Raw genomic sequence first — 14,109 nt, forward strand, 5'->3', positions numbered from 1 at the left:
CTGGAGTAAATGAGAGAATACCCGGGGCACTTGGCACAGCCTTTGTCACAGAGTATCTGATATTTTGTCCTCCTTGCTGCTTCCTGATCATCAGAGCTCCAGTTAACTCTTCCTACTACCCCACCCCTTCTGTCATTCCCAGGAGGCCCCTATGAGGTTGAGGTCAACATCTCCAGCACCGGCAGGCTCCCCAACGGCACTCTCTATGCAGCCAAGGGCTCCCAGGTGGATTTCAGCTGCAGTAGCAGCTCCTGGCCTCCACCCAGGGTTGAGTGGTGGTTCCAGGCCCCAGATTCTAGCCCTGAGCCCTTTGGAAACAACATGACGGCCAGCTGCTTCACTCTGTTGCTGATGTCGCAAAACCTGCAAGGGAACTACACCTGTTTGGCCACAAACATGCTCAGCGGGAAGCATCGAAAGGTGACCACCGAGCTCCTGGTCTACTGTGCGTAAGAAGCACTCCCCTCCCCTACTCTTTCCCCTTGACCTTCCTGAACTCTGTTGCGCCTCCCCTTTGTCTTCAGATGCGTGCCTGATGTACAGTCCTAATGTGCTTCTGTGCTCCCTCAACACAAGTACTTATATGTGGCTGCATATCAGAGCGGGAGTCACTTCTGGAAGCTTGCTGCTAACTAGGGGTACAGCAGAGTCCTTGGTAGCCACAGAGGGGAGATTATGTTGGGCCTAATGTTTTGGGGGGGTTTTGGCTGCACCCATGGCATGTAGAAGTTCCCTGGCCAGGGATCAGACCTGTGCCATAGTAGTGACAACACCATATCCTTAACCCACTGAGGCAGGGAACTCCCTGTTGTACAACAAAGTGACCCAATCATACACATTTCCCTATGCTATACAGTAGGATCCCATTGCCCATCCATTCCAGATATAACAGTTTACATCCTCAAAAACCCCCAAAATGCCTCCCACTCCTTCCCTCCCCCCATCCAGCCCCAAGTCTGCTCTTCTTGGCTATGCTCTGTTTCTGTTTTTTTGTATGTTTGTTTGTTATTTTTAGATAGGATCATCTGTTCCATATTTTAGATTCCACAAATAAGTGATATCATATGGTATTTGTCTTTTTCTTTCTGGCTTACTTACTTAGTATGGGAGTCTTTAGCTCCATCCATGTTGCTGCACATGGCGTTGTTTTGCCTTTTTTTTTTCCTTTTTAGGGCTGCACCCACAGCATATGGAGGTTCCCAGGGGTCAAATCAGAGCTGTAGCTGCTGGCCTATGCCACAGCCATGGCAACATGGGATCTGAGCCACATCTGCAACCTACACCACAGCTCACGGCAACGCCAGGTCATTAACCCACTGAGCAAGGCCTCATGGACGCTAGTCAGATTTGTTAACTGCTGAGCCATAATGGGAACTTCTATATTGTCTTTTTTCATGGCTGAGTAATATTCCATTGTGTATATGTACCACATCTTCTTAATCCATTCATCTGTTGATGGGCATTCAGTTTGTTTCCATTGTCTTGGCTATTGTGAATAGTGCTGCTATGAACATAGGGGTACATATAACTTTTTCACTGAAAGTTTTGTTCAGATAGAGGCCCAGCAGTGGAATTGCTGGATCATGTGTTAGTTCTTTTTTTAGTTTCCTGAGGTACCTCCATACTGTTTTCCACAGTGGTTGTACCAATTTATATACCCACCAACAGTAGAGGAGGGTACCTTTTTCTCTACACCCTTTCCAGCATTTATTATTTGTTGTCTTGTTAATGATGGCCATTCTAACTAGTGTGAGGTGGTAACTCACTGTAGTTTTGATTTGCATTTCTCTAGTAGTGAAATTGAGCATTTTTTCATATGCTTGTTGGCCATCCATATATCTTCTTTGAAGAAATCATCATCATGTTTATGTAGTTCCAAAACATTTTCATCACCCCATGTTGGAAACCCTATTTCCATTATGCTGTCATTCCCATGTCCCATTTCTCCAGCCCCTGGCAACTACCAATCTCTTATCTCTCTGATTTGCCTTTTCTAGACTTTCATGTAAAGGGAATCATGCAATGTGTGACTTTAGGGAACTGGCTTATTTTGCTCTTTTCAAGGTGCATCGGTGTTGTAGCATGTGTCAGGACTTGCTTTCATTTCATGGCCAAAGAGTATCTAACATATGGATCTGCCAGAATTTGTTTATACATTCATCTGCCCTCATTCATGCTCTCTATGAACTCAGGCCCTCTAGCACTGTTAAGAACCAATAGTTCAGGGTTGCCATTGTGGCTCAGTGGTAACCAACCTGACTAGTATCCATGAGGATGCAGGTTCAGTCCCTGGCCTCTCTTAGTGGATTAAGGATCTGGTGTTGCCATGAGCTGTGGTGCAGTTCGAAGACTCAGGTCAGATCCCATGTTGCTGTGGCTGTGTTGCAGACCAGCAGCTGCAGCTCCAATTCAAGCTACAGTGGAACCAACAGTTCATGAAGCTTCATTTTGGGGGTTAGGAAACAACAACGAAATGCACCTATGCAATATTTACAGGAGGAAAACCACTGTAGAAGTGCAGGGTGCACTCCTAATCCACACTAATGCAAGGGAGCCTGAAAACAACGAATTAGCGGGCAGGGTAATGACGCATTACTTCATATGTTATTCAGAGCCTTTGTAAATCTCAGTGCTCTTTATCATAATGACATTTTTTTGGCCACACCCCCAGCATATGGAAGTTTCTGGGCTAGGGATCGAACCTGCTCTACAGCATTGACTCATGATCTTTAACCAACTAGGCTACCAGGGAACTCCATAAGTGACATTTATTGTATATAAAGCCATATGTGCTTGCTGTAGGAAACATAGATGAGTAGAAAAAAATAATCACTTGTACTCTAATCTCATTTTGTTATATTTCTAATAATTTTTCTTTCCTTTTTTTTTTTTTTTTAGTGCCTTACCCAGGCTAGGGGTCCAATCGGAGCTACAGCTGCCAGCCTACGCCACAGCCATAGTGACATCAGATCCGAGCCGTGTCTGTGACCTATACCACAGCTCATGGCAACATCAGATCCTTAACCCATTGAGCAAGGCCAGGGATCAAACATGCAACCTCATGGTTCCTAGTCGGATTAGTTTCCACTGTTCCACGATGGGAACTCCTCCAGTAATTTTTCTTGAAGATGCCACTTATCTACCTACATAAGATCCCACATATCTACCCACATAAGATCCACATTTCTATGTATGCATATTATATAAAATAAAGATATGTGGCACACACACATAATATATATATATTATAAAATACAGATTTAATTATTTTTTATGTACTTAGGAATACATGGGTTACATTAAATTTACAGTTTTGTTATTTGTTAAATTTTCATGTGCATTTTTAGTACTACATGCACATAGCAAAAATAAAGTATATGTGTGGAGTTCCCATTGTGGCTCAATGGGTTAAGAACCCGAGTAGTGTCCCTGATGTGGGTTCAATTCCTGGCCTTCCTTTGTGGGTTAAGGATCCAGTATTGCTACAAGCTGTGGCATAGGTCATGGATGCAGCTCAGATCTGGCGTTGCTGTGGTTGTGGTGTAGGCCAGCAGCTACAGCTCCAATTCAACGCTTAGCCTGGGAAATTCCATATGCCACAAGTGTGGCCCTAAAAAGAAGAAGACAAAAAAAATATATGTGGGAGGTTTGGGGATGAACAGTCTTCCCTCTCCCTGTAACTCCCTCTAGGGACCAGCACTGTCCCGTAGAACTTCCTGTAATGATGACAATGTTCTGTTCTCTGTCATCTAGTACAAGGGCCACCTACCATGCATAATTACCAGGAAACGTGGGTAGTGTGATGTGTAATGAAATTAATTTAAATAGCCACCCATGGCTGGTGAGAAATGCAGATCTCTTCAGAGATTTAACACCCCACAGAGGAAACCTGACTTGTGTCAGGTGCTAATTTGTGCTAAGGGCTATTTTAAGATAACTGGGGAGTTCCCTGGTGGCTCAGCAGATTGAGGATCCAGCATTGTTATTGCTGTGGCCTGGGTTCGATCCCTGGCCCTAGAACTTCCTCATGCCACAGGCACCATCAAAAAAAAAAGGTACGCTAATTGGGTCGATGTTTCTCTGATACTCTAATTCTGTAATACTTAGAATCAGCCCAGTGGCTGGCCTTAATCTGTGGTTTAGGCCGCATCCTCTGGTGTTTTGCAGCACCCCCTCCATTAGCTCCTGAGTGCTCAGCAGAGATGTCACCAGGATTGCTCACGCTGAAGCTCACCTGCCGCTGGGCTGGGGGATACCCAGACCCAGAATTCCTGTGGACAGAAGAGCCAGCAGGTGTGGTTGTGAGGACGTCAAAGCTGGGAGTGGAGATGCTGAACCAGTCCCAGCTCTCAGATGGCAAGAAGTTCAAGTGTGTCGGGAGACACATAGTGGGGCCGGAGTTGGGAGCCAGCTGTGTGGTACAAATCCGTGAGTCTGCCTTGCTTTGTCCTAGGGTTAGGAGTCCACCCACCTTCCTCTCTTCTGGGACAACCCTTGAAAGAAGGTCTGGGAAAGAAATCCCAGGGTGTTAGAATGAACTGAATTCCTTCAATTTCTCCCTTCCTTTTGCTTCATGTTTCCTTCCTTTCAAACTTTAAAGATGCTTAATGTAGCTTTTTGGTTCTAGTCCAAGTTGGTTTTCCCTTGACAAATACTAATTAAGCACATGCTATGTGCCAGGCATTTTCTAAGTATTGAAGGTGGAGCAGGGAACAAGGCAGACAGGGTTTATTTATTAGTTATCTCCTGTTATGGAACAAATTACTGCCAGAATTAATGGCTTGAAACAACAATCACTATCTCATGATGTCTGTGGGTCAGGGATTTATATGGGTCACTCTGGGGATGGTTTGTCTCTGCTCCACTATGCCAGGGGTTTCAGCTGAAGACTTGGTTGAAATCCCGGGAAGGATCCATTTCCAAGGTGCTCACTAACACACCTGACAAGTTGCTTCCTTTCCATGTGGGACCCTCCACAGGGCTGCTTGAGTGTCCTCAAGCACTCCACTCTTTGGAATTAGGGTCTTTGCAAATATAATTAAGTTAAGATTAGAGTGGGCTGTGGTCTGATGACTGGTATTTGTAAGAGGAGGGAAATTTTAGAACCAGATAGATAGGGGGCCTGCCGCGTGATGATGGAGGCAGAGATTGAAGTGGTTCCTCTGCAAGTGAAGGAACGCCAAGGATTGTTGGTAACCATGGGAAGCTGAGGGGGAGGCATGGGATGTGTTCTCCCTCAGAGTCTCCAGAGGCATCAACCCTGCTGATACCTTGATTTAGGACTTTTTTTTTTTTTTCTTTTCTTTTTAGGGCCATGCCTACAGCATGTAGAAGTTCCCAGGCTAGGAGTTGAATCAGAGCTGCAGTTGCCAGCCTACACCACAGCCTCAGCCACTTGGGATCCAAGCCGAGTCTGTGACCTACACCACAGCTCACGGCAACACCAGATCCTTAACCCACTGATCGGGGCCAGGGATCGAACCTGCATCCTCACAGACACTGTGTTAGGTTCTTAATCCACTGAGGCACAACAGGAACTCTACCTTGATTTAGGACTTCTGATTTCTGAACTGGGCGGATAAATTTCTGTTGTTTTCAGCCACCCAGTTTGTGGTAGTCTGTTCCAGCAGCTCCAGGAAGCCAGTGCAATGAGTAAGCCAGGAGCAGAGTGTGCTGGGTTGTGCTGGCCCGTGCTGGCCCTGGTGAGGTTTTCCTCACAGTTTCTGAGGCTCGCCCTTAGAGGAGATGACATGCTGAGAAGTAAGCCCTGCTGTGCCAGCCAGGGCTGGTTTGCTCAGGCAGGTGACATGGAAGGGTTGACACTTCCCACTGACTCCCTCACTTAGCACACTTGCCCTGAATGTCCCCTCTGTGTCAGTTACTGTACCCAGCCTTGGACAACATAAGGGATCAGGACATGCTTTCTGCCCTAGGACAGAAGCTGACAAGCTGAGCCCCTGGGGCCAACTCTGACCCAATTGTTCTTTGGGCAATATTTTAAAAAATGAGCTATAACTCACATAATATTAACTTCACTTTACTATTTTATTTTTTTGCTTTTCAGGGCCACACCCTTGGCATATGGAGGTTCCCAAGCTAGGGGTCGAATCAGAGCAGTAGTCCCTGCACTGCACCACAGCCACAGCAACGCCAGATCTGAGTCAAGTCTGCAACCTACATCACAGCTCACGGCAACACCAGATCCTTAACCACTGAGCGAGGCCAGGGATCGGACCCGCGTCCTCGTGGATGCTAGTCAGGTTTTTTAACTGCTGTGCAACAACGGGAACTCCCATTCACTTCACTATTTCAAAGTTCAGTGTTTTTTCTTTTGTTTTGTTTCGTTTTTTAGTATATTCACAATGTCGGACTACCATCACCATTCTACTCCAGAACATTTCCATCACTTCAAAAAGAAACTCTGTATCCACTGGCAGTCACTCTCTAAAAGTTACTTTCTAAAGATTGTGTGGGTACTCATTTCCCAGTATATCCACCGACATCAAGTGTTATTCAGTTTTTAGACTTTTCCTGCTTGCTGGTTGGAACATGGCATATTGCTTTCATTTGGGTTTCTTTGATCATGGGTGGGGTTGATAATTTTCATGTGCCTTTTGGCTTCCTATATATCATCTGTGAATTATCTGTTCATATCTTGTCTGTTTTTCTATTGAGTTGTTCATCTTTTCTTATTAATTTGTCTTCTTAATAATCTTTTCTTGTTAATTTCGTGGAACTGCCATGCACAGTATAGACAGTTTTCTGGCTTATTTTGTTCTAAAACTGCATTTGTGGCATTTCTGTTAGTGATGAGCACTTATTCTTTTCTTTTTCTTTTTTGGCCACAACCATGGCATGTGCAAGTCCCTGGGCCAGGGATTGAACCTGCACCACAGCAATGACAATGCCAGATCCTTAACCTGCTCAGCCACTGGGGAGATCCTCAATTCCTTTGTTTCTGAGGCAGAGAGAGATAGCAGTACTTGGATTTTAGACTGTGGGCAGGTTGCCCCCACCCCCATTGGTTCAAAGGTCAACTGTAATAGTGGCAGTAACAATTTATTGAGGGTAGACCATGTGCAGGTGCCAGGTGTTTTGCACACACTATCTTGTTCAGTTCTGACAATCATCCAGTGAGCCGAGTGCTCCCAGGATTAGTTTCCTGGAGCTGCTGTAACAAAGTACCATAACTTGGTGACTTCAGACAACAGCCGTTTATTCTCTCTTAGCTCTGGAGGCTGCAAGTTTGAAATCAAGGTGTTGGCAGGGCTCCCATCAAAGGCTTCATGGGAGAATCTTTGTCTCCTCTTCCAGCTTCTGGTGACTCTTTGTGTCCCTTGGCTTATGACTGCATCCTTCCAACCTCTGCGTCTCTCTTCTCATGGCCTCTCCTGTGTGTGGTCCTCCCTGTGCCCTCTCCTCCCCTTATACTAGTCCTTGGATTTAGGTCCCACACCCTTAATCTAGGGTGATTTCATCTTGAGATCCTTAACCAGTTATATCTGCAAAGACTCCATTTCCAAATAAGATCACATTCCAGGGTTCTAGGTGGACATGCATTTTGGGAGGATGCTCCATTTTACTGATGGTGAAACAGAGGCAGCCGACTTACCCAGATTTGTGCAACTAGAAAGCAGTACACACTCAGAGTGGTTGGTACACGATGAGGATGCCCAAAGTGTGTTAAGGACAGTAAGTCGAGGTGGTGAAAAAATGATGGACCAGTGCTGAGAGAGGGTGAAACTGGCAGAGACAGCTGGCCGGTTTTGTGTTATTTTGCCCTCACCCTTCCATTTCATTTGCAGATTTGCCCAAGTCATCATTCCTGTGGTTCCTGAGACTTGACCAATAATTTGAATCTAAATATGCTCTCAGGATTAAGAAATGTGTCTGGGAGTTCTAGCTGTGGCACAGTGGATTAAGGATCTGATGTTGCTGTGGCTGTGGTGTAGGTTGCAGATGTGGCTCGGATTTGATCTCTGGCCTGGAAACTTCTACATGCTGTGGGTGCGGCCAAAAACAGAAAAAAAAAAAAAAAAGCAAAAGAAAAGAAAAAAAGAAATGTGTCTGGAGAAGGGAGCTGACCAGAAGTTTTCCCAGTTCTAGGAACACAGGGAGCAAGCACAGAGCCTGAACCCTTCTCACCTCTGACACTGTCCAGTTCCCCCTGCCTCCCTCCCTGCACTGGAGTCTCTACGTCCATGCAGGTCACCCAGGGGTCTGGTTAAAATGCAGGTTTTAACTTTCTTGGTCTGGGTGGATCCAAGACTGCATTTCCAACTGGCTCCCTAGAAGTGCCGATGCTGCTGATCTGAGGACCACACCTTGAGTAGCAAGGCCTTGGGGGCAAGGGGGTCTCTGGGTCATCCACTCAAAAGGACTAGTATATCATTGATGGGTAATGCTAACGTCCACCTAAGGGATGCAGAGCAGTGCAGCCCCCAAACTGATGAAAACTGATGCTTTCGAGGGGGGCTGCTGCCCAGATCTCTCTCTCTTTTTTTCTTTTTAGGGCCGCACCCATGGCATATGGAAATTCCCAGGCCAGGGGTTGAATTGGAGCTGTAGGCTGCCGGCCTGCACCACAGTCACAGCAACTGGGGATCTGAGCCACGTCTGCGATGTACACCATAGCTCACGGCAACACTGGATCCTTGACCCACTAAGCAAGGCCAGGGATTGAACCCGTGTCCTCACGGATGCTAGTCAGATTCGTTTCTACTGAGCCATGACAGGAACTCCTCCAAGATCTCTACATGGCATGTAGACCCCTAAACTGAAGGAACCAACTCAACTTATGACAAGCTGCAGAGATACTGATCCCCAGGGTGTTGTCCACCTCCTGCAGATGTGTGAGGGCCTCACAGCACCCGCCCCACCCTTGCCCCGCCCTTGCACACAGCATCCTCTTAAGCGAAACTTAGGTTATAGGCGCCACACTAGTGGATGGTGACACAGCTTTCTGAAGGGTAACTGCTATGTTTGGTAAAGTTCCTGATCTTTGTTTGGGGTGCAGGGGAGGTGCAGTGGTGGGATTGTTTTGTTTTTAATAAAGGATGAGGGGGCCATTTCTCAAACTTTGGTTTGGGGCCCCCAAGTGTAAACATACTGATGAGGCTTGTCACTGCTGTTGGCCTTGTGACCCCAAAGGAAATTCTGGTTAACCACAAAGAGGGGAAGGAGCGATTTAGCAACATGAGGGGACTCTGACAGTTGATCCAAGAAGGGGTGCTCACAGGTGAGTTTCCTGAGCAAGGTTTGGGGGTATTCTCTCTCTTTCTCTCCCTCTCTCTTTTTTTTTTTTTTTCAGTTTTTTTATTTTTTTGGCCATATCCACAGCATGTGGAAATTTCCAGGCCAGGGATCAAACCTGAGCCACAGCAGTGACAACGCCAGGTCCTTAACTGCTAGACCACCAGGGAACTCCAGGGGAATTCTCTTTTGTTGACATGACCTAGGGAGAGAGGCTTTGTGGTTGTTTCACCCCCACCCTTTGCCCCTCCCCTTGCCCCCCTCCCCCCACCCCAGCAGTGAAACCCTAGATTCTCTCTTGGAACATTTGCCAAGGGGAAGGGTGTAGTTTCACTCTCCTGGGCAAGAACCCAACATGCCACTCTGTATCCCTCAGCTGCTGAAAATAGGGATTTAGTCAGTCCTTCCAAAAGGGTGTGCATTTTGGGAAAAGGCTTCTTGGGCAAAGAATCCAAATAGTTTGCCATAGTAGACCTTACAGCTCCCTGTGTCCCACTTAAATCAGGTGCCAAGGTCACAAAAATGCCACATGTTGAATATTCTAGGACAGACCTGTGGTAGACAGAATAAGGCCCCCCCAAAGGTGCCCATGTCCTAATCCCCAGAACTTGTACCCTTACATTGTCAAGGGGCTTGGCATATGTGTTTAAGGATTTTGAGATGGGGAGTCCTCGATTATCTGGGTGATCTCAAGGGTCCTTTTAAGAGGGAGGCTGGGGGTTCAGATGCAGTAGTAAGATGTGCTAACAGATGCAAAAGGTAGGAATAATGCCAGGAAGGGGCCAGGAGCCAGGGAATGCAGGTGGCTCTTTTCTAGAGGTCAAGAAAACAACAAAATGGATTCTCTCCTAGAGCCTCCAGAAGGAACCAGCTCTGCCAACACCTTGACTTTCATTCTGTGAGATTCCTTCGGACTTCTGACCTCTAGAACTATAAAAGGATAAATTTCTAAGCCACTGAATTGGTACAATTTGTTTCGGTTGCAAAGGAAACTAATACAGTTGCCCTCTTGTCCCGTGTTAGACCCTTGTCAGGCTGGGTGCCCATATTTTATATGACTAGTGTGGTTATTATGCATAGAACCCTATAGCACAGGAGTAAGGAGATGTGGGCCACAAAGGCCGGACTCCGTAGGTTCCAACCTTACCTGGAAGTAACCAACTCACCCTGGTTTGCCTGGGACTAGCTTTAGCACTGAAAGCCCCAATTCCTGGGAGCGCCTCAGCCTTGGATAAACCAGGACAGCTGGCTACCCTTAGTACTAGCTGCTCACTTACTTAGTTGTGTGACTTTGAGCAAGTTCCTTAACTTTCTCTGTGCCTCCGTCTCCCCATCTGCAAAAGGGGGATGACGACAAGGGTGTTGTGAAAACTGATTAGGTTAGGAAATAGAACAGTGCCTTGCCCGTAGTAAACAGTCAGACAGTGTTAGCTTTTATTATTACATGAAACCAGGTGTGATACAGAAACTCCTGGAGTTGCTTTGTTTGGAGAGAAATAACTTGAAATTCTCTGACCACTGCTTGAATCTCCTGAAATGTCTTTCTCTCTTTACCTTCTGATTGCCAGGGAGCCCCTCTGTTCTCTCTGAGCCCATGAAGACTTGCTTTGTGGGGAGCAATGTGACACTCACCTGCCAGGTGTCTGGAGCCTCCCCGCCTGCCCAGATCCTGTGGCTGAGGAACCTCACCCAGCCCAAGACGGTCATCCAGCCCAGCAGCCACTATCTCATCACCCGGAGTGGCCAGAGCTCCACCCTCACCATCCGCAACTGCTCCCAGGACCTGGACGAGGGCTACTATGTCTGTCGGGCTGAGAATCCCATTGGGGTGAGAGAGGTGGACATCTGGCTGAGTGTGAAGGGTGAGTGATGGAAGTGGCCCCAGAAGAGAAGGGTTCCAAGCATCGGAGCACCTGGCACCAGTGTTGGGACAGTGTGGTGCTTCCTTTTACACATGGGTCATGCCGTCTGGGAGAAGGCATACCTGCTTGCCTGTGGCTTGACAAGATGGATGGGAAAATTACTTTCCAGTCCTAGATCTCTAACATTTCTACAGGGATAAATAGGTTATTTACTATCTGTTAAATCCTGAAGAAAAAAAATATGTATATATTAGAAAAAAATATAAAAGTATAAAAATAGGAGTTCCCGTCGTGGCGCAGTGGTTAACGAATCCGACTAGGAACCATGAGGTTGCGGGTTCGGTCCCTGCCCTTGCTCAGTGGGTTAAGGATCCGGCGTTGCCATGAGCTGTGGTGTAGGTTACAGACATGGCTCAGATCCTGCGTTGCTGTGGCTCTGGCGTAGGCTAGTGGCTACAGCTCCGATTGGACCCCTAGCCGGGAACCTCCATATGCCACAGGAGCGGCCCAAGAAATAGCAAAAAGACAAAAAAAAAAAAAAAAGTATAAAAATAAAACACACAGAGTTCCCTAGTGACCTAGCAATTAAGGATCTAACATTGTCTCTACTGTGGTTTAGGTTCAGTTCCTGGCCTGGGAACTTCACAGGCCTTGTAACATGAAAAACTAACAAGGAATTAATATGTGGAATTTCTGAAGAGCTCCTACATATCAATAAGAAAGGGGATAACATCAAAAGACACAAATATGTATGTCATAGAAGAAACATAAATAGCAAATAAATATATGAAATGATGCTTAGCCTTCTTACTAATTAGAGAAATTCATATTAGAACCATGTGAGATTCCATTTTACACCTACTTGATGGGTAAAAATCACAAAGCCTGTGGCTGAAAATGTGGAACAACTCTACTTTGTAAATGGGAATCGGTGTAACCACTTTGGAAAATAATTTGGTGTTATCTCAAAGATAAAAATGCAGATATCCTATACCTCTTCGAACCCGTGCCACAGCAGTTGACAATGCTAGATCCTTGACCCACTGAGCCACCAGGGAATTCCCTTTGTTTTTCTTGCTTTCTTTATGGTATCCTTTGGTTTGCACATGTTCTTACTTGAGTGCTGTTGATTTTATACAACTTTCCTTTTATCATTTGTGTCTTAAAAAATCCTTAGCTATCCTATGGTCATGAACATATGCTCTTATATTTTCTTTTTAAAGCTTTAATCTTTGCCTTTCACGGTGAAATCTGGAGTCTGTCTAGAATTGACTTTTGTGAATGGTATGAGGTGAAGATCACATTTCCACCCCCCCCCCCCCATCTGGATAACCATTTGGTCTAGCACCACATCCGGAAGAGTTCTTTTACTCACTAATCTTTCCGATATCACATTTCTTTTTATGTGCGGCCCTTTACTTGGATTCTCTATTCTGTTCCATTAATCACATCATTGAGGCACCTACAGCTCACACTCTTAATTACTGTGGCCTTGTGAACAGTCCTGATGTGTGGTAGACACAGAGCTTTTAACTTTCCAGTGTTTTTTTGCCTCACATGCTTTGTTTGAGTCCCACAAACTGTCTGCAGTAGGAAAATGAGATATTTATCTTGCTCTACAGAGAGGTCACATGCCTGGCCCAAGGTCATGAAACCAAGATGAGAGTAGGATCCAGGCAGAGAAGGGGAGGTGTTACCCTCTTTAGCCGCAGGTGTGCTGTAGGTGTGTCGGGTGTGATTTGTCCATGATGTGATTTGTCTCTGCAGAACCTTTAAACATCGGGGGGATTGTGGGCACCGTCGTGAGCCTCCTCCTGCTGGGCCTGGCCATTCTCTCCGGGCTCATGCTGTATTACAGCCCCATGTTCTGCTGGAAAGGTAAGGGCTTCCTGGGTCCCTCTGCCTCTCATTCAGGCTTCTCAAGAGGGTGTGGGTGGGGGAAGGTGGTCCCTGGTATGCTCCCACCTAAGGTCCATAGGCTCCCAAATTGGGTCCAGATGTGCAATAATGAAGCACCTAAGTACCATTTCTGAATGCCCTGTCCTCTCGCGTACTGGGTCCGTTTTCTCATTGTCCCTTCTTTTGTAAACGTTAGATGGATTAGAAACCTTTGTGAGACTGAAGTGGATATTATTGGATATTAATTTTTTTTCCTTTCTCCTTTCAGTGGGAAACACTTTCAGGTAAGTGCTCCCTAGATTCAAATCAAAAACCCATTTCCACAATTTGCCTTCACTGATAATTTGTTTCCAAAGTCTGTGCTCTTTTCACAACACCAGGCCACAGGCAAAGGCACACTGCTGGCTTGTTATTGAGGCATAAAGACAGCGTGTACATATGGAGCCCAGTCAGGCATGCATTTATTTTATCTAGTTTTCTGCAAAGAGCTAAAAGGAAGAACAAGTCATAGTCTTATAGCATGTTTGGAAGACTAGTCTGAGCATGCCCAGAAGCTCCTCCCAAAAGGAACCCTCATTAAGGGCAACACACTAAATGGAACTTGTGTATTTTGCTTCTTCAGAGATTCTGGGTGGGAACAAAGAAGTCTTTGCCCCCCCTATCCATTTATAACTATGAGATGTTACTGTTTTGAGACCATTGTCTGTGATGAGGAATTGTATTATTCTGGGACGTTCTTTCATGGGGAAGTGTTACCTTTACTGCTCTGTTTTTGAGGGCCTTTCTAGAATGAATCTGTCATTCCCCAAGCTTCTATCTCATGGGAGGTAGCAACTTGGTTTAATGGGAAAAGGCTTTGGAATGAGTGGACAAGGGTTTCTGGAAAATCCCTGACCCTCTCTGAGCCTTTATCTCCTCATCTGCTTCTCAGAGGGAGGCTGTGAGGAGTAAATGAGGATGAAATGCTCCTGGGACTGTGACTGGCCCGTGAAATATACAGTCTGGCTGAGCGGGCAAAACTAGCTGTAAACTAGAGAACAATTTGATGCTAAGCTGCTGGCCGTGAACTCCAAACTCAGTCATAGTTCAAGCCTTC

General features: G+C 46.0%; 1 protein-coding gene across 4 annotated transcripts in view; it reads left to right on the top strand.

Annotated features, from left to right (window-relative positions):
* VSIG10 (V-set and immunoglobulin domain containing 10) overlaps positions 1-14,109 on the top strand; it is a 48,733-nt gene that overhangs the window by 30,049 nt on the left and 4,575 nt on the right. For 3 of the 4 annotated variants that reach the window (XM_001924427.5, XM_021073841.1, XM_021073842.1), the window contains 5 exons: positions 143-445; positions 4,168-4,428; positions 10,821-11,114; positions 12,882-12,992; positions 13,282-13,297. In XM_001924427.5, the coding sequence (XP_001924462.2) occupies positions 143-445; positions 4,168-4,428; positions 10,821-11,114; positions 12,882-12,992; positions 13,282-13,297 (985 nt within the window). The remainder of the gene's footprint in view (positions 1-142; positions 446-4,167; positions 4,429-10,820; positions 11,115-12,881; positions 12,993-13,281; positions 13,298-14,109) is intronic. The other variant, XM_013982901.2, reaches the window with a different exon arrangement.

The sequence above is a fragment of the Sus scrofa genome, chromosome 14 (genome assembly GCF_000003025.6).
Source record: "Sus scrofa isolate TJ Tabasco breed Duroc chromosome 14, Sscrofa11.1, whole genome shotgun sequence".
In the NCBI taxonomy this organism is placed as follows: domain Eukaryota; kingdom Metazoa; phylum Chordata; class Mammalia; order Artiodactyla; family Suidae; genus Sus; species Sus scrofa.